The 26962-nt window shown below is 37.4% G+C and overlaps 2 protein-coding genes across 2 annotated transcripts in view; one reads left to right on the top strand and one right to left on the bottom strand.

Annotated features, from left to right (window-relative positions):
- Nucleotides 1-835: 835 nt before the first annotated feature.
- DUS4L (dihydrouridine synthase 4 like) lies at nucleotides 836-17035 on the bottom strand. The gene is made up of 7 exons (XM_015078746.3): nucleotides 16899-17035; nucleotides 11957-12093; nucleotides 7589-7710; nucleotides 4331-4448; nucleotides 3156-3278; nucleotides 2153-2379; nucleotides 836-1364 (listed from the first exon to the last, which is right to left on the bottom strand). Exons 2-7 carry the CDS (start codon nucleotides 12070-12072, stop codon nucleotides 1117-1119), a joined length of 954 nt encoding a protein of 317 aa, XP_014934232.1. The 5' UTR covers nucleotides 12073-12093; nucleotides 16899-17035; the 3' UTR covers nucleotides 836-1116.
- Nucleotides 17036-17038: 3 nt separating this feature from the next.
- The window catches only part of COG5 (component of oligomeric golgi complex 5), a 305015-nt gene continuing 295091 nt past the window's right edge, over nucleotides 17039-26962 (top strand). Inside the window, exons 1-3 of the mRNA XM_027071580.2 lie at nucleotides 17039-17280; nucleotides 22023-22162; nucleotides 26060-26117. Coding sequence (XP_026927381.2) covers nucleotides 17187-17280; nucleotides 22023-22162; nucleotides 26060-26117 — 292 coding nt within the window. The 5' untranslated portion in view covers nucleotides 17039-17186. The remainder of the gene's footprint in view (nucleotides 17281-22022; nucleotides 22163-26059; nucleotides 26118-26962) is intronic.

Genomic DNA, 26962 nt, shown 5'->3' with positions numbered 1-26962 from the left:
TTGACTCTTGATTTCAGCTCAGGTCTTGATGTCAGGGTTGGTGAGACTGAGTCCCGTGTGGGGCTCTGTGCTGAGAGCAAGGAGCCTGCTTGGGATTTTCTCCCTCCCTCTCTCTGTCCTCCCCCATGGGTGTGCACACACATGCTCTCAAATAAACTTAAAAAACTTTTAAATTCTCTAAGAAATATTTCAAATATATAATCATTTCCAGATTGGTTACCAAATTTTTTATACATAAGATGTGGGGGACTAAAACTAATTTTATCATGTTAAGTGCAGGTGTATTTACCAAGCTCTCTATCTTCTAAGGATCTAGAAGACTTGAAATGTAACAAAGTTAATGTCATTTAAAGAGTTTCATGGATCTTAGTTTTAAATTATAGAAAACATCACATGTAATTAAACTCAATTACACAATTTAAAAACAATACCAGTGTGTCATTCATGAATTAGGAAGTTCCAGTTTGATTTTCCAATTTGAATTGTTGTTTCATATTTATTTATTGAGAAAGAGAGAGAGCATGAGTGAGGGAAGACAGAGAGAGAGAGACACACAGAATCCCACGCAGGCTCCAGGCTCTGAGCTGTCAACACAGAGCCCTACGCAGGGTTCAAACTCAAGAGCTGTGAGATCATGACCTGAGCCGAAGCTGGACGCTTGATTGAGCCACCCAGATGCCCTTCCAATTTGAAAGTAATTCTATACTGAATTTATTACTTCTTTTCATTTTATATAGAAGTTGGTATTTGTTCTGTCACTTCTTTGCACTTATTATTTCCACTAAAATATACTTCATGTTAATTTATAGACACTATAGGAGTCATACTTTTAGTATTAAAATAAAAAGTTTTATTTATTTAAAAATGTTAAAAACACAATTCCTGTAGGAAAAAAAATTCTGAGTTTTTTTTTTAATTCATGATAGGATTCAGAGCAATTATTTGTCAGTGGTTGAAAGGGTGACTAGGATGTCTGAACCTGGGGTCTTCTTTAAAATTAAGTTTTGGTTCCACCCTACAGATCTATCGAATCACACTCTCGTAGGATGGGGTCTAAGACTGACTTAGTATATATTATTTTAATATATATAAATTATTTCAATTTAGGAAGTCCAATCAAATCCCATAATGGTCTGTAAGGTAATCTAAGACTGCTGATGTGCTTGACAAAGCGTTAAATACTCTTTTTTCCTGCCTTGAGGTTATCTTTTCCATCATGTACATTAAGTGTTGATGGAAACACATATAAGGAGTTCCAAGTTCAAGAGCAATGTCAACCCAGTCCCAGATGCATTTCAGTGGGGTTTCTTCATATCCAGCAAACATGGCCGGGTTTGCTAAGAGTCCTCTTGCAACCATCACACCTATGAATTAAAGCACATCACATTTGTCCACACATGAAGAACTCATGGTTATGAGGTCAAACCTAATGAAACAAACTGAGAATACTGAAAAATAAAGTATTATTACAAGGTTTCTCAATACCCGTATATTAGTCTAATTAAATTATAAAACAATTTTATATGTTTGTAAGTCAAGAACGTTTGAACGTGCTTATAAGAAATAAAAAAAATCTTTTTTAAGACTTTTATATTAAATGATTAGTCTCTAGGGTTTTTTTTTGGGGGGGGGTTAATCCGGATTGTCATAAATTGGGTATGCTTAAAGTTAGGTTTATCTGCATTCTCCCATCTAGCAATAGTTATCACAGGCCTTGGTATGCCAATAATTTAAGGGGGTAATAAAACTATGTTGTTGTATGTGCCTTTGGCTCCTATAACAACTTGGAGTTCACTAATTCTCATTTCAATTCCAGATGTTCTATTTTATTAATAGGCTATCTTCCAGATAGCCTTAACTGGTCACTCATTGGATACGATGGTGGCAGAAAAGTAACTGACTTAATTTACCCCAGTTAAAACAATCTACTGTTTCTAAGTAGAAGAGTTAATAAATGATTTAGCTTAAATCAGTACAACAGGAAAATATGGCTCCATTTTATGGGCCCAGCATGCTTCTGCTGTGCGATTCTGCTATTACGGCTCCATTTTAAAGACAAATAATGAAAACTCACATTAACATTACTCTCCTACGCCTACTTTTTTTTTTTTTGGTAATTAAAAGACAAAAAGCTCAGGTACTTATTTCTTACCATCTGTCCCAGTAATATGCCACACATTTTCTGCTTCTTTTAAGCTTCTGATATCTCCATTAGCAATTACAGGTATAGACATATTTTCCTTAATTATTTTAATGGCCTCATAGTGAACTGGCTGATGTCTTTCTTCAACAGTTCTTCCATGGACCGTAATCCAAGAAACTCCTGTTGCCTCAGCCTTTCGACAAAGATCTACAGTTCTTGTAAGGTCATCATGGATCCTATAATTTCAAAATTAAATCAGTCTATTGACAGCACACAAATCTTAATGCTAAAACTAATATGCTAGATAAAAGATTTCATCTGATACATTATTTAGTTAGCTTTGTTATATTATCACTACCTGCTACTATTAGAAAGGCTTTGTTCAGAGATCAGTTCCCACTTTAGACCTCAAATTTAGCTATTTCAATATGGGCAACAATAGGATGACAAATAAATTTTACCTTACCTACTCCTTCCCCCTTTTAGCTTTGATAACTGAAAAAGTCATCCAAGACTGTCATGGAGGAATTGGAAGATGGTACCCTAATATCTGCTGTGTACGCTCCAAACCACAAGTGGGAGAAGAGAATACATTATTATGAAATGTTCTTAACTTTTCACCAAAAGACTGATTCCTGCCTTATTTTCTTTTCATTGTGAAATTTTTGTGCAAATATTATTACTGTTTTTTCTATTCTTGGTACCAGGAATGTTTCTTAGCATTATTAATTAAGCAGTATGTGAAAAAAATTGACAGTTTCTTCTAAGGGAAAGTTTTTAATAATAAAGGGAAGTTTTATTTTCTATTAAAAAATACAAAAAGGAAGTTGTTCTCTTTATAAATAAAAATTATGGTACACATTCATTTACTAAATGTCCTGTTTCAACACTTTCATACATAAACTACCAATTTATTAAGGATGGATACCCCTATACTCTTAGACAAAAGGAATATATTTTTATTTTCTAAGTAATGGACTATCTTGTTAATAGTTTGAAATATTGTCTTTACCTTATTTTAATAGATACTGAAAATCTGGGATTTTCCACTTGATTTCTTACTTGTTTCACCATATCTCGAACAACCTCTGGCTTGTTTATTAAGCAAGCTCCATAACCTTCTGCCATTGCCCACCTTTATAAAGCAGACATATCAAATGAACTGTAAATAGCTGGAAGAGAAGACAGAATTCTAAAAGCACTGTAAATGCATCTATTTCTCTACCTTAGCAACCTGGAATGGAATCAGATTTTTATGATTCATAGATCCAACATTTTAAAGTGGATCAATATGAGATAAGGAAAGCATGTTCCCAGATCAAAAAGTACTTAGGAAAAATGGTTTTCATTGGCAAGTGAGAAAATTAAATTAAAATTCATTCAACCAAAACAGACTTAGGTATTTGTAATTAATTGCAATTACTTCAGATTTTTAAAATTCCAAATTTGATGTTTATTATACATAACAAGACATTTTATTAATCTTAATAATAGAAAGATATTTTTGGCTGACAGCATTCCAGTACCACTAAACAGCTTATTTAACTTTCCTAATGAGTATACAAATATGTCTAATCTGGTTTGGATTATGATGTACTTAAAACCTTGATTTTATTCTTTGGACATATTTTGAATTATTGACAGATAGTCTAATACAGTGCCAAGAACACAGGGATATTGTTGTCAAATTAAGCATCGCATCAATACCCAGTTAGACTCAACCAAATAACTATGGTATAGAAAGGAAAGGTAATTATAAGAAGGTATTCTTATAGAGCAAATTAATTAGGAGAAAACAAGTGGCCATCTCTCAAATCATAGAATCATAGTTTCTTGTTTGACATGGCAGTAAAAATTCATGTTAGGGAGGACCATAAATGTTCAAGTCTTATATAACTACTTATGGATGATGTTCGAGGCAGACCTACACACAGAAAAAATTCTAGTGTGAGGTGAGACAAAACTTATCAAAGGTCTATATATTGTTTAAGGCATCAGAAAATACCTTTGCATATATATGTTCCTAAATTATCTTCCTTTATTTTTTCTTCCTATTTGGAGCTCAAGTGCTTTAACTCTATTTTCTTTACTTTCTAATTCTTGGAAAATTGGAGACATAGTTTACCATGTTCACATAGTTTTTTTCTAATTTTTTTTGAAAATTCTTCCAACTTCTTTGAGCTTTACCTCTGAGGGCAACCACAGTTAATGTCTATTCCATTCGCATAAGGGCAGACTATACGTGCAGCATCAGATAAAAGTCTTGCATCATTAGCAGCAAACTGAACAATCAATGGGCAATCACCTGATAAAACAAATAGCTCAACATCAAAATTCACAGAAATGTGCACGCGCACGCACACACACACACACCACCAAACTCTTCATGTTTGTACGGAATAACGTAACTACATTTAGCCTGAAAAGCATTTGTTGAAACAAGATAGCATTAAACTAATTTTAAACATTTTAAATTAAAAGTAATTTACATTTAGTACAAATTCAAACAGTATAAAATTTGATAAAATGAAAACTATAACACTCTTGACAAACATCCCATTTCCAAAGGTGAGAATTAGTTAATTGTATTCCAGAACAATTTTATGTATACCTGTAAAATTTAAACAAACGTGAACATGCTATACACATTTCTATGCCTACTTTTTTTTAATTTCCTAATGTATCTGGGAGCTGTACTTAGACCTATTTTCTTTTTAGTAGCATATTCTTCTGTCTGGATGAACCATACAGTGTTCTTCTATATTGTTTTTCATTTGTGGCTTTTGCAAACAATGCTATGATGAGAACCTATTACATACATGCTACTCTGAGTATATTCATCGGGTAAATTCCCATGAATGTAACTGCTGGATAGGCATCTAACATTTTGATAGACGTTACAAAGTTTTCTTTCAAAAGAGTTTAACAATATAGATGCACAATGCTATGGATGAAAGTTCTTGTTTCCTTACAAACATAGTCTACATTGTATAAACAACAGTGTGTATTTTTATTTGTAGATTCTTTCTACATAGTCTTTGTCTATTTTTCTACGTGTAATTTTTCTTTTCATTGTTCCTCATTTTCTTTAAAATTTTTTTTTTGGTTTATTTATTTATGAGAGAGAGAGAGACATCATGAGTGGGGGAGGGGCACAGAGAGAGGGAGACACAGAATCCAAAGGAGGCTCCAGGCTCTGAGCTGTCAGCACAAGTCCGATGCAGGGCTCGAACTCACAAACCATGAGATCATGACCTGAGCTGAAGTTGGATGCTTAACTGAACTGACTGAGCCACCAAGGTGCCCCTTTTGTTCCTCATTTTTCAATTATTCTTTTATAAAACAAAAGAAATCAGCTCTAAAATTATGAGTATCTATTGTAAAAATTATAAATATCTTCCCCAGGTTTTGGTTTGTCTGAGTACATGCATGCTCCTTTCTTACATATAAAAGTTTACGTTTTAATATAGCAAATGTGTTAGATCTTTTCCTAGGTTTTAAAGGACATATTTTTATCATCTTTTTTTGGGTTAGTGTTATAAACTCTGCATAAATGTATTTTAATTTTTCTAAAGTTCTTTTGAGGACTACCTATATGAGATTCACTGAGTGTTTGACAAAATGCAGATTTCTGAGTGTCACCCTTGTTCCACTGATTTGGAATTTTTTTTTTTTTAACATTTATTTTTGAGATACAGAGAGAGACAGAGCATGAGTGGGGACCTAACTGACTGATCCACACAGGCGCCGCCCACTGATTTGGAATTTCTATGGCAATTCACTGATTTACAGGACTATTACAAGATAGGAGAATTTGCTTTTCCCTGAGGATATAGGATGTTTTTCTTTTTATAACTCAGAGAGAGTTATAGAATTTCAATTTAATAATTGTTTATTGGTCTAATATATTTTCAACACAGGGCTAGAAGCTAAGGATACAAATCAATGAGAGATAATTTCAGACTTCATGGAGCCCATAGTCTAGTGGATGAGATACAGGCCTACAAAGAGGAAATTGTAATACAGTAGGATTAAGTACAACACAAAGTCTGTATTTAACAGAGGACAAGAGTGGAGGGTGATCAGGCAAGCTGCTTGGCCAAAAACTTTGAGAGCTGGATTAAGAAGCATGTAGTGTCGTTTGCCAGACAGCTCTGGATCTGGGGGACAGGCATGGCTGAGAAAAGGATATTCTAGGTAGAGAAGTATGAGAGGATGGGGCATATTCAGGGACTTAAGTTAGTATTTTTAAAGAATAAAGTTGGTGGGATGTGGAGAGAAACTAATGGAACATAAAGCTGCAAAGGTGTATGCAGAGGCTGGATCATGTGGAACGTTATACATTATTCACAGGTGTCAGCATTTTTTTTTAAAGTAATCTCTACCCACCTAACCTGGGGCTCAGACTCACCACCCTGAGATCAGGAGTCCATACTCTACCAATAGGGCCAGCCAAACACCCTGACAGGCACTGGAATTTTACTCTTTAGGCCACTGGTTGTTAATCTTTACTCAGGATCACCTGGAGGGCTTTTTAAAAAAGATTGCTGGACCACATACCCAGAATTTCTGATTCAGTGGGCCTGGGGCTTTTCTTTTCTTTCTTTCTTTATTCTTCTTTCTTTCCTTCCTTTTCTTTTCTTTTTTCTTTTCTTCTCTCTCTCTCTTTCTTTAAGTAGGCTCCATGCTGGAGCTTGAACTCATGACCCTGAGATCAAGACCTGAGCTGACACCAAGAGCTGAAAGCTCAGTAGACTGAACCACCCAGGTACCCTGGAAATTTCTATTTCTAACAAGTTTCCAAATGATGCTGATGCTGCTGGTGTGGGCCATTACCCTTTGAGAACCACTGCTTTAGGCCACTGAGAGGTCTAAGAAGGATTTTAAGCAGGATAGAGATGTGATCAAATTTACATTCTACAAAGGTCACTTTGGGCTATTTGGAGGTTGGTTTGGAATGGGGCAAGACTGGAGGCAGTGAAATAGGAACCTAATAGCTCAACTGAGAGAATGGGGCCCTAAGGAAGGCTGACCTCACACTTAGATATATTGTCCATAGTTTATAAGACACTGAATAAAAACATACTTAAAAAACTAAAAGATTTAAAAATAAAATCTCTGAATTGTGTTGTTTCTGATTAGACAAGATTTTTTACTTTTTAAGTCTTATAAAGTCAGCAAACTCTGGGTTTCACATACCTTGGTTTTTTTTTTTTTTAATGTTTTTTTTTTTTTAACGTTTATTTATTTTTGAGACAGAGAGAGACAGAGTATGAACGGGGGAGGGGCAGAGAGAGAGGGAGACACAGAACCGGAAGCAGGCTCCAGGCTCTGAGCCATCAGCCCAGAGCCCGACGCGGGGCTCGAACTCACGGACCGTGAGATCGTGACCTGAGCTGAAGTCGGACGCTTAACCGACTGAACCACCCAGGCGCTCCCACATACCTTGGTTTGTAGTAAATTCGCTGTCTCTGGCTTTTATAGATTTGACAAAATCAGCAGCAACTATCATTGGTGTATAACACAGATCACAACTGTATCTTCTTACTAGTGTTCTAAAAGCCAACCTGTGAGCATACAAGACTATAATTAGGCATTCTGAAAACACCATAATCATATGTACGCCCAAATTTAATTTAATTATTAAATATTTATTAGAAGAAAGTTCTGCCTTTAAAGGATAGAATAGATATACTTTTCCCCATTCTTGCTGTGAAAAAGAAAGCCAAAGTTGGAGTCATTTGCCCCCCATGACAGCAAACCAAAACTTACAGTTTCAACCTATCCCAGGAATGTGACCTTTTAAAAGTTAACCTGAAATTGCTTGATCAGCAATAGTAAGGTAATCTCTATGATAAACAAACAAACAAACAAACAATGCTGTTGTTCCCTTCCCCAAAGATTGGCCTGAACCAATCCTTTCTCTTCTTTTGCTAATAACTTCTTGTTCCACCCTCCTTCCCGTAAAAACCTCCCATTTAGTACAACTCCACGGAGCACCTCCTACTTGTTAAGCGGGATGCTGTCTGATTCATGAACTGCTTAATAAAGCCAGTGAGAGCTTCAAATTTACTCAGTTGAAATTTTTTTAACACTGCTCAGTATATTATATATAAAACAAATATTAGAAAACTCTGAAAGGTGGAGAGAAGACAGCAGACAGGCTAATAACCATGGGACCTGAGGAAAAACAGTGGTAAGTTCTCTGGGTTTCCTTTTGGCCTCAAATATCCCAGATTTGGACTTGAAGCTGGCAACCTGGAAATACCAACGAGTGCAGACAAAAAGAGCCCCACAAAAGTCAGCTCTCTCTAACCAAAGGACTAGGAAATGGGGAAGCCTAGCAAGACAGAACAATTTTAGAGAATGATGGCTCTACTCCAGCCAAACACCAGAGACAAAGCCGTGGCCCCACCTCTAGAAGCAAAGGTTGAGCGGAGAGCTTAGACTTTTACCTCTCCAAGGCTGTGCAGTAAGATGCTCCAACACCCCTCCTTCCATAGTGTGTCAGAGAAGGCCAGGTAGGGAGCTGGACTTCAATACTTTCTGGCAGGTAACTTTAACTTTCTCCCTTCCCAGTCTCAAGTAGTATCAAAGGATGCTTAGTGAAGGGGCTATGCCTTTCAACGTAGCAGAACAGTTATCAAGCTCCCCTTTCCACGGTGAGCTGGAACTCTGACACCACCCCTCAACCTCAGCAATAATGACACTTTGTCCCCAGAGTTTCAAAGGAGACCAAATAGGGAATCTGGACTTCTACTTTCATACCACAGTAATGAGGTAGTGCTTTCTTATTCCTTTCCTGCTATAGTGATGTCGGGGAAAAAAAAAAGTTAAAACAGAAGGTTCAATATTCAGAATCAATCTATATAATCTACCACATTAAAAAGCTAAAAGAAAAATCACATGATTATATCAATCAATGCAGAAAAAGCATTTGACAAAATAATATTCATGATTAAAAAAAACCCTCAGGAAAACAGGAATAGAAAGGCACTTTCTCAACTTGATAAAGAACATCCACAAAACCTCCTACTGCTAGCATACTTAAAGGTGAAAAATAGAACAAATATCCTCTTGATCAAGAACAAGGCAGGGGCACCTGGGTGGCTCAGTCGATTAAGCATCTGACTTTGGCTCAGGTCGTAATTTCGCAGTTTCTGAGTTCAAGTCCCGTATTGGGCTCTGTGCTGACAGCTCAGACCCTGGAGCCTGCTTTGGATTCTGTGTCTCCCTCTCTCTCTCTCTCTCTGCCCCTCCCCTGCTCATGCTCGGTCTTTCTCTCAAAAATAAATACACAAGAAAAAAAATTTAAAAAAATTCTTCTGGGAATTCCAGCAAGATATTTTGTAGATAAAGACAAGATCATATTGAAATTTATTTGGAAAGGCAAAGGAACTAGAATAGCTAAAACAATATTGAGGAAGACATATAAATGGGAGGAATCAGTCTACCCAACTTTTATTAATTAAATGGCTACAGTAATCAAGATTGTGCAGTACTGCTGGAGAAACAGACACATAGATCATAGAATAGAATAGGGAATGCAGATAAAAAACACATGACTTTTTTTTTTTTTTTTTCAAATTTGAGAGAGCAAGAGAGGAGAGAGAGAGAGAATCCTAAGCAGGCTCTATCTCATGCTCAGCATGGAAGCGGACACGGGGCTTGATTTCACAACCCTGGGATGATGACCTGAGCCAAAATCAAGAGAAGGAGGCTCAAATGACTGAGCCACCCAGATGCTCCTGCCCAAATGATTTTTGACAAAGATGCAAAAAAAATTTAATACTAGAAAGAAAGCCTTTCACCAAATGTTGCTGAAGCAATTAGACATCCACAGATAAAGAAACAAAACAAAAAATACCCTAAAAAACTCAACAAAACAACCCTAAACCTAAGCCTCACACTTATAAAAAACTAAGTAAAAATTGATTATGGACTTAAATGTAAAACAAAAAACAAGACTCTGGAGAAAAAACTAGGAGAAAATCTTTAGGATCAAGAGCTACACAAAGTTTTCTTACATTTGACATCAAAAGCACAATTTTCAAAAGGAAAAACTCATAAATTAGACTAAATTATTAAAAAAAAAACTTTTGCTCTGCAAAAGACTCTGTTAAGAGGATGAAAAGACAAGCTACATACTGGAAGAAAATATTTGCAAATCACATATCTGACACAGTAACAGTATCTAGAATATATAGATAACTCTCAAACCTCAGTAGTAAACAAAAACTCAACAACAAAAACCTGATAGAAAAATGGACAAAAGGCCTGAGTAGACATTTCTCCAAAGAATATATATATATATCTATATATATATATATACACACATATATATATACATATATATATATACATATATGGCCAATAATCACATGAAAAAGTGCTAAACATCATTAGGGAAATATAAAACTACGGTAGGATACCACTTCACATCCATTAGGATGGCTACAGTAAAAATAAATAAACGATATAAGAATTGGTGAGGATGTTGAGGAATCAGAATTCTTATATACTGCTGGTGGGAATGTAAAAATGAAAAACAATACAGCAGTTCCTTAAAAAACTGAAAATAGAATTGTCATATGATCCAGCACTCTCTTCTGGGCATATACCCAAAAGAACTGAAAGACATATTTATACATCCATGTTCATAGCAATATTATTTGCAATAGCCAAAAGATGGAAGCAACCCAAGCATGCATCAATGCATATATAAAATGTAGTATATGCATACAATGGAACTGCATTCATCCTTAAAAAAAGAACGAAATTCTGATATATGCCAACATGGATGAACCTTTAGGATATTATGCTAAGTGAGATAAGCCAGTCTCAGAAAAAGAACTATTGTATGATTCCACTTATATAAGGTACCTAGAGTAGTCAAATTCAAAGAGAGATAAAGTAGAATGATGGTTGCCAGGGGATGGGGGGGCGGGTGGGGGAAATAAAGAGCTATTGTTTACTGGATGTAGAGTTTCAGTTTTTTTAAATGAAGAGTTTTATGACAATGTGTATGCATTTAATATCACTGAATTGTAAACTTATAAATGTTTAAAATGGTAAATTTTAAGTTGAATTTACCACAATTGAAAAAAATTTTAAAGACTGATTCAGTAGTAAAAAAGCAAACAATCCTATTAGACTATTGGCCAAAGACATAAAGAAACATTTCTTTAGCAATATACAGATGGTAAGTCAACACAGGAAAACATTTTCAACATCACTACCTGTAAGGGAAATGGATATTAAAACCATAGTGAGATATCACTACACACCTATCAGATGGCTGAAATAAAAAGTACGGTGAGGATTATTAAAAGTTGGTGAGGATGAGGAAAAACTAGATCCCTCATACGCTGTTGGTGGAAGTGTGAAACAGGATAGACACTCTGGAAAATTTGGCAGTTTCTTAAAAAACTAAACATATAGTTACCCCATGACCCCCAGCAATGTAGTTGTAGGGATTTGTCTCAGACATAAAGTCTTATATTCAAACAAAAACCTCTGTATGAACGTTTATATTTACTTAATATTCTTTTATCTAATATTCACTATATGTTTATAGGTGGGAGTTACAAGCACTATCTTTATAGATATAAAAAGTGAGGTTTGAAGGGGTTAATTGTTTACTTGGGGCCCCACACATAACAGGTAAATGATAACACCAGCACCCAAGCGTAGATCATGATTTCAAAGCTAGGTGTTTGATGATCCTAATGTGGTGGGGTGGTCTTAACTTTAAAAGTCAGAGCATAAGAAGGAAATCAAATCTTAGTTCTTTAACCATTTAATAATACTTACTTTGAATACCGAACCATTGGAGCACAGACTTTCACCAGCTGCCCAGAATGAAACATTTCTATTGGATCTCTTTTTCTTTCTTGACATATTGTGTTTCGTATGCAGTCACTCTTCATGAATATAGATTTGTCTCAAATCTGAAAGACAGTTTGCATAGAGAAAAATTACTTTCATTAGATGAATTCCCATCATTTTGACAATTTCAATTGCCAAGAATATATATTTTTTGTCAGGCTTGTGGGCTCAGGAATCTTTTTAGCTTCTTTTCACACTATCAAATAGGATACTACAGAATCCTGTCTCTGTAAGTCACTGACAGTTTTTAGTACACTATGAAATCATCACGTTTATATATTCAGTACAAATTATGCTTGTTCGTGTCAAACACTAACAATTTCAAGTTCTATACTTAACACACTAAAGTAACATTTTCTGCTCAAATTAATAAATGCTCAAGATGTGGAAAAATACAAGGGTTTTTCTTAGGATACCATGGTTTTTCGTGTAACATTTTAAATTTCCCATGTTGCTTTGTTTGGTATTACAAACCAGAAAAAAATTTAATTTGAATAATTTCATATGTATATGCCTGGCACTTTGAAATACCTTGTTTTATATGGGAAAGCTAAATGGCATTAACTGAACAACTTTAAGTAGTGTTTCAAAAGATTTACTGGTCTGAGGTTTATTCTTATTCACAAATCCCATTCTGAATCAGAAGGCAAACCAACCTTTACTAAAAAAAAATTAAATGTAGTATCATCTAGCCAAAATTTCAATTATAATCAGATAATTCCATAGTAAATCACTTTTATACCCAAAGAGGTACAAGTGATTAAATTAGGTAGTTCATAAGTGTTTCTAAAGTTGTTATATCTAAAATCCTATCTTTATATAGTGTTGGCTGCTTTCCATATTTCAGTTTCTGGCCTTAATTACTTAGCAACAGATATGGGCAAACTTTAGGAAGGTCTAATTGCTCAACCAGAAAATATAGCTAATCCAGAAAATATTGTTATAATCTAAATAATTTCAGTTTTTTTAAATGTGCATTTATTTTCGTGTGAGAGAGAGAGAGAGAGCAGGAGGTGGGGGGTAAGGGCAGAGAGCAAGGGAGACACTGAATCTGAAGCAGGCTCCAGGCTCTGAGCTGTCAGCACACAGTCCAATGCAGGGCTTGAACCCACAAACTGCGAGATCATGACCTGAACCAAAGTCAGATGCTCAACTGACTGAGCCACCCAGGTGCCCCTCAATTTCTTGAGGTAGAATGTATAGTTAAAATAAACTACTTTTACTGATCACTGCTCAGTCTGACTTAACAAAGTTACTAGCTTATCTCTTTTTTAAAAATAAAAATTATGATTAGAACAATGTAGGTCCACACACACAGGTAAAACATAAGCAACAAAAAGGCAGTTCCTTTTTATGAACATCTTCTCTCTTGTATTTCAAATCCAGGTTATGCCACCCCTGCTCATTCAAGTCAGAAACCTGGGGCTTATCATCCTTTGCTTCTTCATCTCCCACAAGTGTGTCAACCAAGTAGTACTTTCAATTAAATCTTGAGCATATCTTCACTGCTCAGTCTGTGTATAGTCTCCCATCTTGATAACTCTGATAATCTCCTCTGAATCCCAGATAGAGTTGATCTGACTTACCTACTGCACCCTAGGCTCTCCTGTTATCATAGGCACTTGTAATTACTTTTTATTTATTTTGAGAGAGAGAGAGAGAGAGAGAGAGCGTGAGCGAGGGGCAGAGTGAGATGGAGAGAGAGAATCTCAAGCAGGCACTATGCTGTCAGTGCAGAGTCTGACCTGGGGATTTATTTCATGAACTGTGAGACCACGACCTGAGCCAAAATCAAGAGTTGGATCCTTAACCAACTGAGCCACCCAGGGGCCCCCAGCACTTGTAATTACTTTTATAGAGCATAGTATTAACATGTCAGTTTCTTCTCCAGTTTTTGAGGGCATGGACATGTATTGATTCATTTAACAAATATTAAGCTCCTGCTACGTGCTGGGAAAATAAATGAAAATACATTTCCTGTGTCCTTAAAAATGTACGACATACTTACACAAAATAACAGTTCTGATACATACGCTTAGACACAATTTAACTGTTGTGGGAATAATTGTCTAGAGAAAGCAGGGGAGTCACCAACAGTGGCAGAGGGAAAACTTGAGCTGACATATGTGGGAGATGGGGGATTGTCCTGTTATAGAGAGCAACACACATAGAACCACAGAGGCTTGAAAATGCTTGATGTTTTCAGTGAACCATTAGTAGTCATGTTATTTGATCAGACTAGAGAGGAAGTGAGGTTTAGATAATCATGGGCCTTATATTCCCTTATATTAATATTTTTTTAGATTTTATACTGTAGGGTCTTGTTTCTAAACCATTTTTTTTTTTCCACCTCCACGGGTGATTTTTCGTATGTGCTCAACATGTTAATATGTGCATGAGATACTTCCATACACAGCAATTCTTTTTTTACAGGCTGTACGTCTCTCCTTGTATTATTTGTCAATGAAACATTTTAACAGGAAAATGACATGATTTCTGATTTAGAAAGATTTCACTGGATGGGGTAGGGCTTTTGGCAAAATATGAGAAAGGGGGCTATTGTAGTAAACCAGGCCAAATGCATAATGAATGTCTGACCTGGGACTCTAGGAATAAGAAAAGAGAACACACTCAGAAGCTATTTAGAAATAAAAATAAACTGGCAAGATAGTTAGGAGGTGGAAATCACTTCAGGACAGTGAATGTCACATAGTATGAGAGAATTCTAGGATGATGTGTACAACTTGGCTTTTGAGGCTACATGGATGGCAATTCCAATTAATGAGACAGAAAACCAGAAGGAGGAATAGGTTTTAGCAGGGAAACACGAGTTCATATTTGGGCACACTGAACTTGAGGTGCTCATGGGATTTCCAGATGGTGATGCCTCAAAACTTTATACAGATATAGCTCAGGAAAAAGCTAGGGATATAGACTGAGGGTCGTAAACCTTTAGGTGATAAGTTAAAACTAAAAACATAGACAAAATACTTGAGGGTGTCGTATCTTGCAAGAAATCCTTAGAAGCACCAACATTTAAGTAAAAGAGAAAAAGAATAATGCAAAAGGAGACAGAGAGATGAATTCTGGAGCTGGCAAGAATAAACCTGAAGAGTGATATTCAAAAACTGAAGAGAGGGGAGAGTATTAAGGAGGGTGGGGATAAGCATCTTAAACATCACAGAAAAGTAAAGCCTAAAAACCATCTAATAGGAGCTAAAGTCATTAGTGACTTTAGCAAGAACAATTTCATTCTCACTCATACTTGGTAGTTCCAGCACATGGCACAAAGACCTCCTACACTACTTGCTGAATGAATAAACCAGTAGTTTTCAACCTTGGTTGTACATTAGAGTAATCTGGGGAGGTTTTTAAAAAATTTCTTTAATGTTTATTTATTTTTGAGAAAGAGAGAGAGGGAGAGAGAGGGTACAAGCAGGGGAGGGGCAGAGGGAGAGACACAGAATCCGAAGCAGGCTCCAGGCACTGAGCTGTCAGCACAGAGCCCGAGTAGGGCTTGAACTCATGAACTGTAAGGTCATGACCAGACCTGAAGTCAGAAGCTTAACCAAGTGAGCCACCCAGATGCTCCTATCTGGGGAGCTTTTAAGAATCAGGATGCTCATACCATACCCCAGATCAATTAGATGTGAATCTCTGGGCTTAGGATGCAGGTATAAGTGGGTTTTTAAAGCTCTCCAGGTGATTTCAATGTGTAGTTAGCTCAATAAACAAATCCATAAACTACAAAGCACCCAGTACAATTGTTTACAGGGGTTTCTGCTTTACTTATAAGCTCCTTTGGGACAGGATAGGAATTGGGTCTTCTTTGTAAACTCATGCAGGTGTGTATAGGTGGGACTCAAAACTCTTCCCCTAATGAACGAGTATTGTGTAACTTTTCTAGAATCTTCCAACGTAAAAGCCAAGGAAAGAAAAAGAACTCATAATTCAAAGAGAATACTTATCAACATTAAAGAATACTTAAAAATTTTGTGTATTATGGATAATGAAATTTAATGTGAGTCTGAGCACCCCGCCCTTGACAATTCATGTGACCTCCATTCAGAACCAACAATTCTAGTCAGACTGTGACTGAGACGAAAAACATCAGGGAAAAACCTGAGACAAAGAGAAAACATAAGGCAGTATATTAAGAGACTTGCTCACCTGAGTGGTTATGAGTATTAAATGCACAAAGTATTGTTATAGCACCTTTTTGAAATACTGTTAGAATCGAGAGAATCATGTAGCTCTGGAATTAGGAAAAACTGGTTCCCTGTGTACAGAGAAAGTTATATTAGTCTTTTTATGTAGAAATGCATCATCTTCTTGCACAAGTGTGGTTGGCCTATTATCAGTATTCATCTTGGGAGAAATCTAAATGAATAATGCAGATATATTAGCAGAGAAGATAACGGGAATTAACCTGACAACTTCAATACTAACAGTTAAGATTTTGGAAAATCCATCAGTTTGCAACAGGAAAAAGTTTGGTATCACTCATAGCATGTGGCTGAAACGGAGAGGAAGAGGAAGAAAAAGCTTAAATTCACGGGAGGGCAGAAACGGAGTCTGTCTTTTCTTGGCTCAGTCTTCCTTCTTCACCGACCTTTGGCTCTTCCTAACTCCTCACTACTCATTTCAGGCAAGCTTCCTTCCTAAGCTTTCCCTCCAGCCTTTACCCCAGGACAGCGCGCCAAGCCGTGTGACACATAAGGCTGGGAGTTACTAACTCCCCCAGCTGTGCTTGTGGAGTGCAAGAGAAACTCTCAGAAACCTCCGCTCTTCTGTCCAGCCTCCACCGAGAGGCCCCGGTTGTTAGGTTAAATACTTGCATACGCTACAGTAAGGTTCCGGAGCCCACCTTTTCTTCAACCGGGGGAACGATGCCAGCCCCAGGAGTGCGACGAGAGAAGGCGCGCGGCGCCAACCCCGCGGCCTCGGAGTCCCTCGCGCGCCGGGCCTTGGGTGCCCGCCAGCTCCGGGACCCACGCTGCTCCCAGCCGGCGTTCGTCCAGCTGCGGCCGCTTAGCTGATTCTCCAAGCCAGCCAGGAGCCGCGGGCCGGGCGGAGCTGGCGGCGCAGACGTTGTGCGTCATCACCTGGGCGGGGCGGGCCGGCAGCTGACGCCATCACCCCGGCACCTGCCAACATGGAAGGTGGTGACGGCGGCGTCGCTGTGGCTGGCCAAGGGGTTCTGAGCTCTGGGGCGGCGGCAGCGACAGTCCGGGAGCTTTTGCAGGACGGTAAGGAGTCTGGGTCTCGCTGGGTGGTGGGGCTAGGGGACTGTCCTGCTCCGCATCTGGGCCCGGGTGGTGGACTCAACCCGTCGCTTTGCAGAAAGTTTTCCGGTCTCGACGTGACCACTCCCCCCCCCGCCCGGCCCCCTGGCGTCTGGGTGGTATAGCCTCGCAAACCTGTGTTCCACAGACTTGCTGTCCCCTTCCCTTCCGGGTGTCCAGGGGACTCCTGGTTTCTGGTTGCTTCTCATTTCAACTCTACCCTTCATGAGCCCGAGGTTTCCCTGAAGTCCTGGGACCCTGCTGTACTCCGGTGACCCAGGTTGATAGCTACTGGCTGCTGCCGCAATTCTTGATGAGAGGAGGAAGCGTTGGATCCCAGGAAAAGTGAAAGACCTAGAACAGAGGACAGCTTTTAATGTCAGAGGGCCTCCTTTTTAAGTAGTGTCGGAAGCATCCTTTAACAAGTTCTTGGATGACACAGGTGGCTCACTTGCAGGCTTGTTTGTTTTTTACGAGGCATTTGTCCATAACCATACACGGGGGAGAGTTCAGAGCATTAGTTCAGGCTGGGGTTAACTATATGTATTGAATATAGAAATTCATTGATAGTTTTGGACAGAAGAAGACCCCGGGAAATAAATATAGTGCGTTTGAGAGGCACATTAAATTGTTTTAAGTCAGTTAACACGCCGCAAGTTTCTTATTCTTTAGAATAAAATTCAAATGTCTTAGACCCTTCTCATCTGTTCTTAATTTTCTTCTCTAATGGCCTTCACGTTCTACCCTGTATTAAAATAATTTGTATACTTATCCTCTTCTACAGCATTGTAGAACCACTTTTTATATTCCACCGTGTTAGAAACAGTACCTTTCATACAGTAGGTGCAAAATAAGTATTTTTAACTGAACATCACAGTAAGCCAAAGTAGGTTATAAACGAATGAACAGCCTAAATTATTGTTTTTCTCTGCGTGTTGTATGTTTTATTATTGTCCTTAATTACTTCTGAAATTTTATATACTTTTGTCAAAACTTACTAAGGAGGTGGTTTTCTGAATTAGGATGTGTTAGATTCTCTAGGTTAGGATCTATGTCCAATACATCATTGTATCTTAAATTCCGTTCAACCACGTTTTGAACTTCTAACATATGTGCAATTCCCCCCCCTCAAGCAGCTTACCATTTTAGTAGGGGAAATAGTCTTGTAAAGCTATAAAGTTAAGCATTATAATGTAGTGTTTTTAGGGTAGCAGAATTGTGTATAAAGTCAAACAATGCAGAAGAGGAGGATAACTGGGAGTGGTTAGGGGAGTGTCAGGAAAGGCTTTCTAGATGGAATTGGTTTTGAAGTATAAATAGAACTTCGCCAGGTGAAGAAGTGGAAGAAACAACACACATCAGGCATAGGTATATATTTCAGTAGGATGCATTCTGGAATTGTAATCAGTTTTTAAAGGGTAAATAGTCCTTAATTTTGCCTTCTGTATTGTCCTATTTAGTTCTTTTTTCCATCTTCCACAGTGATTATTTAAATCTTACCCTTTCAAACCTCTTCTTTCAAGTTCAACAAATGTCTTTAAACTTCCCTGAACGAAAGATCATCCATCAGATGTGAGCTTCCTCCATTTCTTGCCATTAAACCTAACCTTGTAACTGTCCTTTCTTTTCCCTTTGTATTTCCAATTACAGTACAAGTGGAATTTCTGCTTCTGAGGACAGTCCTCCCTCCTGTGCTCTGGATTTTTTTTCCTGTCTCTTCAAAGACCCAGTCACCCTTATTCTATGCCATTGAAATCTCTTGGCCAAGGTCTCTGATTACCTCCTTGTGAATATAGCAAATGGACACTTTGGTCCTATCTTACTTAAACTTTTAAAAAGGGTTTGACTCTTTTCTTTAAATACTTGTCATGTGACTTGTGAGTTCTATGCTTTAAAAAAAATTCCTAATTCTTTAAGGGTTCTTTTTTCCAGGTTCATTTAGTTGCTTGTCTTCAATGTACTCCTAATTCAGTGGTTCACTCCACCCATTCTCTTCAACATTACTAAAACATTAAACATTTTCTGTCCATAACAGTGCTTGATTATGTAAAGAATCTGCCAGTGGTAGAGGATAAGATTGATAGGATTGGTGAGCAGATGCATAGTTTGAATAATTTCTGGGGTGTTTCTGATGTGCCTCCTGTAGGAATGAGATAGCTATAAAAGAGAAGCATTATATGACTTTTCTCCTGAAGGACAAGTTCAGTAGCCAGTACTCAGCTTTTGCTGTATTTTATGTTTTTAAGGTCTTTGACATTACTTTCCACTCTCTCTAAACCATCCTTTGCCATTCTTGCTTGTTTTTCTTTCTCTTTGAATGCTCCTTAGTCCCTTTGATTGCTTTCATTTTCTCCATCTACTTCCAAATTTTTGGTGTTTTCCTGGCTTCTAACTCAGTCTTCTCCATTTCCCTTTTTTTGTGCATTCTAAAATTTATTCTAAACCATCTGGGTTTTTTTTTTTCATGGTTTCAGAATTAATATGGATGCATACAAATACACATGATTCTTATTTCTCAGCTATAGAATTATTGTCTACTGGACATTTCTATCTTGATGGTGAACAAGCATGACTAGTTTTACATACAAAAAGTTAAATATGAACAGGTGCTATATGTGAAAAAGTGAAAGTACTTTTTTTTTATCCCTTTAATCTTCACATTAATTGTATGTGGTTAGTTAGATTTGTGCTTGTTTTCCATATAGATTGTGAGTTCCTTGAAGGCAGTAATATGTTCATTTTTATCTTTACACAAAGATGGCTAGTGGTCCAACTTAATGCACAGCTGAATTCCGTATGTCAGTTACTTGGCCGAGAATCTTGGGAATCATCCTTTTACTTCTTGCTCTACCTAATCACCCGTCTTCAGCTTGTCACTAAGTCTCACACATTATAGTGTCTGAATATTTGTCAAATTAGTCACTTTATTGACGTTTTTATTGCCATTGTCTTAGGCCTTCATCATGTCTCTTGGGCTGTTAACACAGCATCTTACTGGCCTCTGTAACTCTAATAGAGCATGTGTTACTCATGAAATACATGAGTGAGCTGGTAAACCAGCTTTCTGGTAAAAGAGGGGAAGCCCTGGTTTTGTAGTGTATGCCAATTTCCATGGTATAAATACTCTCACCATGGTCAGTTTTCAGATACCTGTGATGTCTGCTGGCTCACACAATTCCTGAAAATTTAATAATTGGCTCTTAAAGGAGCCAGTCTGAGCCAGCTCCAGTACACTGCTGTGTGACTAATCCCTTTTCAATCACCCTCCATACTGCTGCTGGAAACTAAAACAGAGCTGACAGTGCTCTTTCTTATCTTTTACCTCAGTGGGATATGGTCTGAACATTTTAGAGATGTTACCAGTCTTTTTTAACTGCCCCCAACCTTCCTTTGGAACCTTGACTGTCTCATTCTTTCCCACCATGTGCTCGAGACACACTGAAGTCAGCATTCCCCTTATTTCTCAAAATACGCTGTGGCATTTGCTGACTCTAAACCGTCACTCTTTATCGGAGTAGCTTTCTCCACTTTGCTGCCTAGCAGGGTCCTTAATTCTGAAAACTACTTGGCAAACTGGAAGGAAATGGGGTTCCCAGAATTAAGGCGAAAGTAGCAGTTTTTCTTTGAGAGTAGTCAAGAAAGAGTCTTTGCTTTTTGCAGAATAATACTTCCAACTGAAATATAAAGTCATTCCTTCTACCAGAATCCAACCACGTATCACGCATTGTTCAGACTCTAAGGATGCGGTAGTAAACAAAACAAAGCCCTTGCCCTCATGGAGCATACGTTAGAGTGGAAATAGACAATTGAAGCTTTCTTGTATGGACTCTGTTCTTTTGGCTAATTTTATAATCTCTGTCAGGGTAGTCTTATATCCACTATATGAGTGGAAGACAGCAGTTTTATATCTACACTGAGCTTACTTCTACATAATTATTTTTAACTCCTAATTATTTCCATTTTTGAGTTTCACTACAGAAAGATATCTTCTTAACATCTAGTATCACTTCTTTTTCCTGTTGATGAAGGGTTTGTTTTGAATATAGTCTCTCTTTCCATTTACTTATTTTGCTCATAAATCCTTAATTTCGGTGATACCTGTAAGTTTGTATTTGCCAATTTCTATTAAAATTCCAGATCCACTTTATTATGATAATATTTGTGCATCGATTTAGAGATATCGGAGGCCATAAATATCAAATGTGGTAAATTTTCCTGTTGTTGGTGACCTTGTTTTCTTGCATTAAAGGCTGTAGTTAGTACTTAATTTTTAATCTTCTACTTCATATTTTCCTTCCAACTCCCTGATAAAAGTTAACTTTTAGCAGTGTAATGTAGTGGTTCAGAGTGTGGGCTGTGCAACTAGACTGCCCGGATACAAATCTGAGACAAGTTGGACAAGTTGCATGCCCCTTCTTTACCTGTCTCTTCATCTGTGAAATGAGGGAAATGATGGTTCCAACAGGGTTGTGTGAGGATTGAATGAGTTAACATGTTTAAAGTGCTGAGGTCATTGTATGGCACAGTATGCTCTCCACCAGTATTTCCACTCTCTTCTGTTGTTGCTTCCCCCTCCTCATTTACAACAGAAGTGTTTACACCAGTTCTTGGTGTATGTTATCTGTGGGTGTAATTGTTCTGTTGTCTAATATCTGTGCTTTAGTGCGGTATAATTAATAAAGACTTTTCCTTATTTTTTCCCCTAGGGTGTTACAGTGATTTTTTAAATGAAGACTTTGATGTGAAGACTTATACTTCCCAGTCTATTCATCAAGCTGTAATTGCAGAACAACTAGCAAAACTTGCCCAAGGAATCAGTCAGTTGGATAAAGAGCTACACTTACAGGTATTTCCAATCTTCTGGATCATTCAGCCAAAAGTGATAATTTACCATTTTGTAATCTTTTTATTATTTAATCTAACTGCATATTTAAATGAACAGATGTATAACGTAACCAGTGTGGCTTCTTTTTTGAAGCATGTGTTTGAAAAGTTTTCTGTAAACTACTTTTTGTTAGTTGAAAAACCAACATATACCCGTCTCCAAAAGCTTTTGTTCCTACTTTGTTTTCACCACCTTAACTGACGTGCAATGAATATAGGTGGGCAAAAATAGGAAGCATTTGATAAAAATAATAGAAAATGGAATTAGGGGAGTAGAACAGTGTGAGTAGGAAAAATTGGGTGTTCACATTGACAGTTCCCACTTTATGAACACAAAGTGTACCATTATGCTGAAATTACAGAAAGGTGATAAATTTCTGGTAGATAAAACACAAAATGGGGAATTAGGAGATAGGTTCTAATCTCAGGAGATAGGTTCCCTTTTATTTTATTTTTTTATTTTTTATTTTTTTTTGATAGGTTCCCTTTTAGATCACTTAATGTCTTTGAGTTTTGCTTTAAAAAATTTTTTTTTAAATGTTTGTTTATTTTTGAGAGAGAGACACAGAGCGTGAGTTGGGGAGGGGCGCAGAGAGAGAGAGAGAGAGAGAGAGACGCAGAAGCTGAAGCAGGCTCCAGGCTCTGAGCTCTCAGCACAGAGCCTGACACAGGGCTCTAACCCCATGAGAGATCATGACCTGAGCTGGAGTCAGATGCTCAGCCGACTGAGCTGCCAAGGTGCCCCATGAGTTTTGCTTTTAAAAAGAAAATCTATTAAATGGGTTGGAATGAATAAGGAGGAAGAGATTCTAGTAGATCTTGAAGGTTCCTTTCTCTTTTATAATTCTGTAATTTTTATAGGGGGTTTATGGTATACTGCCTAGTTGTTGGTTTTGGTTTGTTGAGTAGGCTCTTAATAAATATTTAAATGAATGAACAAGTACATGAATAAATGGACTGTTTACTAGGAAACTTAGATCTCGTGTAGCATGAAACACGTTCACTTAAATTTTTTGTGTTGTACTTCATCAATTAAGAGTAGTTAGGACTACTCAGGACTGAGATGACTTTTAAGGTCATTTTAACTTTGATTATATAATTGGAGTTCAAAATTTATTGACAAATATTTATAAAACACTTTTTTTAAACATTTATTCATTTTTGAAAGGCAGAGAGAGACAGTGCAAATGGGGGAGGGGCAGAGAGAGAGAGAGAGAGAGAGAGAGAGAGACACAGAAACAGAAGCAGGCTCCAGGCTCTGAGCTATCAGCACAGAGCCTGATTCGGGGCTCAAACTCACAGACTGCGAGATCATGACCTGAGTCAAAGTCGGCCACTTAACCAACTGAGCCACCCAGGCGCCCCTATAAAACACTTTAAATTGTCAGGATTTGCATTAGGCTGTGGAGACAGAAAAGTGAACATATTTCTCAGCTCTCCAAAGACTCACAGACCAGTAGCAGATACAGACAGAAACAATAACAGGCAAATGATGCCTGTTTTGTTTCGAGTAGTACAAAGCTTTCATAAAAGCAGGGGAGAATGCACTTAACTCTGCCTAGAGTTCTCAGGGATGGCTTTTTGTAAGAGTGCCTAAAATTCTTCTTTTTTGTGGTTGGTACTTTCTTTTTTTCCCAAATTTTTATTTAAATTCCAATTAACATACAGTGTAATATTAGTTTCAGGTGTAGAATTTAGTGATTCATCAGTTACATACAACACCCAGTGCTCATCACAGGTACACTCATTAATACCCATCACCTGTTTAGCCCATCCCCCCACCCTCTTCCCTTCCAGGAAGTCTCAGTTTTTTCTCTCTACTTAAGAGTCTGTTTCCTGGTTTGCCTCTCTTCCCCCCCTCCCCCCATGTTCATCTGTTTTGTTCCTTAAATTCCACATATGAGGGACATCATATGGTATTTGTCTTTCTCTGACTGACTTGGTTCACTTGGCATAATACTCTCTGGCTCCATCCACATAGTTGCAAATGGCAAGATTTTATTCTTCTTGTGGCTGAGTAATATGGTTGGTATTTTCTTTGTTCCTTGCATGTAGTACCTTCTCTGCAGGAATCAACAAAAAACTAAAAATGTATTTAACATCTCTTAGAGGGGGCAGGTTACACTGATAGTAGTTTGGGATATGAAGTAGAATACTAGTATGACATCTGAACCTGCTGTAATTATTTTTCTGCAGAAGCAAAATTGGGATAATTCTAACTAAACCCATAAAAAAATTTAAAATACCACTGAGATGATTAAACTAACAGTAGATGTGGTGAAGTACGTACTCGTTGGGGCTTAGGATAGGACACAGAAACCATTCTAGTTATGTAAAGCAGGAAAATGTTTAATACGGAGAATTAGATGATTATGAAATCAGCCGGTGGACTGAGTTGAAGGATCTACCTTCATAGATGCAATGCAAAGGCCTGGCACTCCCATGCCAGTGCTAAAATTCCACCTGTAGGTATCTGGTGATGAAATTTTGGAATGATTGATGTGGCTATTCCAAATGTCTCTAAATTCTCAGGTCTCAGGACCTTGCTTATTACTAGCTGAAACAGTAACAGGAAAGTAGCTTTCCTTTCTTTTCTGTCTCCCAGCTCTCTTGGAAATTCATCCAGCTGGCGGCAGAGGAGTTTCTGAAAGTATAGTATTTTTCACACAGGAAAAAGAAGAGCGGAGAATTAAAATTAGTCTTGTTAGGATGGACGACACATTGATGGCCCTATTAGTGGACTGGGGAAAATTCAGACATGTTCTGGCAATCTTAAGAGATGTAGGAGACCGAAAGTAATTTCAGAGGCATGTGATAGAAAGGGACATGATAGAAAACAGTGATAACTGAAGCAGGACAAAATGGAGGACAATATAGGGGTTCCAGTGAATGAATTTTTGCTGACTAGGAGCTTCAGTTTACAGCCTTCTTATGGAACTTCTTATTCATTGGAATTGAAAAGGTACAAAATGGTAAGGATTCTTGCATTATTCTAGAGATGAAGGATTTCTTAATGTTTCTAGGAATATCTTGCATGTGGCTTTTAACTCTTAACCTTTTTGGTTTTTTTCATGTGATGGTTCACACTGCCTTAAATTTCATAAAAATATCAGTCATGTGCAAGGAAGAGGATTTTCTGTGACCTTCGGAAACTGAAAGCAGAGAGATGTTCAGGGATAGGTGGGTAGTGACTCCGCATTATCTTTTCCGATTAGAATGTGGTCTTGGGGCACCTGGGTGGCTCAGTCGGTTAAGTGTCCGACTTTAGCTCAGGTCATGATCTTGCAGTCTGTGAGTTCAAGCCCTGTGTCAGGCTCTGTGCTGACAGCTCAGATTCAGATTCTGTGTCTCCCTCTCTCTCTGCCCCTTCCTGGCTCGCACTATGTCTTTCTCTGTCTCTTGAAAAGTGAATAAACATTAAAAAAATTTTTTTTTTAAATTAAAAAAAGAATGTGGTCTTGATGATGCTGAATTAAGTTCAAGAATTAAGAGAGCCTTAAAAAAACCAACTGAAACTAAGAGAACCTAATGTTTAAAAACATTCTTTACAGGGAAAGCATATAAAAGCATGGCAAGAATAGGTTTTGTTTTGTTTTTCAATTTTGGCACAGCTCTGTTTGTACTTCCCATTAGGAAAGAAAAGGACTGGTGAAAAGGTTGTGTCTTTTTGGCTTTATATCAAACTATAAGCATGTTTGTATGTCTGCTAATAACTCCTTTCAAACACTCCTTTTAATCTGTATTTTATTCTTTTGTGTTAGTGTTTGGGCCTTCCTATATGAAGGCAGACCTTTAATTCTACATTGTGGTTACAAAGAAAAATACCTCCTAATACTTAGAGCAAATTCTTGATTTTCAGGTTGTTGCAAGACATGAAGATTTGTTAGCACAAGCAACTGGGATTGAGTCTTTGGAAGGTATGTTTCCATTAAGTACTATAAATTAGATTGAGCTAGACCAGGGGTTAGCAAACTTTTATTGTTAAGGGGCGGATAGTAAATGTTTGAGACTTTGCAGGCCATACCACCTCTGTTGCAACTACTGAACTCTGCTCTTCCGGAGTGAGAGCAGCCAGATAATATGAAAATGAATGTGGCGTGTTCCAACAAAACTTTAATAAAACTTTGCTGACCTCGGAGCTAAACTGAGTTCAAAACCTTGCTTTGGCACTTAATAAATGTGTGACCATGGACAAGTTATTTCACCTTTGTGTGCTTCACTTTTATCCATAAAGGAGAAGTATTAATATGTACCTACGTGGTGTTATTTTGAGGGTGAAGTGAGTTAGAAAAATGCTTAGAACAATTCCTGGCACATATTTAGTGCCTCTCATAAAATTAACAGTTAGAAAATTGTTAATTAACAAAAACATCAATACCACCAGAGTAAGTAATAGTAGAAGTAGGCTTGAATGCTTTCCTTATATTTGGCTTTCTTTGAAACTCTTTTCAGTGCAAGCATAATAGAATAATAATAACAGGGAATTTTTATTTTTGTAAGTCTTACTATTTTTGATTGGCTAAGTCTTTTGTGAATTTTCCTCCTCTCTTGATTGAATTAAACTACATCTTATAAATATGGAATTTTCCTTAAATTTGTTTATTTAAGTAATCTCCACATTTAGCATAAAACTCAAACTCATGATCCCAAGATCAAGAGTCCCAGGTGCACAAAGTATGGAATGTTAATAATCACGTTTTACATTGTCACTTGTGATTAGTATTATTAATCATTGCACATCAAAAGAAAACTAGGTGATTTT

Source organism: Acinonyx jubatus, chromosome A2 (genome assembly GCF_027475565.1).
Source record: "Acinonyx jubatus isolate Ajub_Pintada_27869175 chromosome A2, VMU_Ajub_asm_v1.0, whole genome shotgun sequence".
NCBI lineage: Eukaryota > Metazoa > Chordata > Mammalia > Carnivora > Felidae > Acinonyx > Acinonyx jubatus.
The sequence above is the reverse complement of the archived record's forward strand: the minus strand, read 5'-3'. Positions and strand labels throughout refer to the sequence as shown.

Bases quoted from the DNA above. Each gene is read 5' to 3' on its own strand.
- DUS4L (XM_015078746.3), bottom strand. From the start codon at position 12,072: ATGAAGAGTGACTGCATACGAAACACAATATGTCAAGAAAGAAAAAGA. The intron at 7,711-11,956 runs GTAAGTATTATT...GTATGCTCACAG, and splicing joins CCAATGGTTCGGTATTCAAA to GTTGGCTTTTAGAACACTAG. The intron at 4,449-7,588 runs GTATGTGGGAGC...TTGTTTTATCAG, and splicing joins CGAATTTACTACAAACCAAG to GTGATTGCCCATTGATTGTT.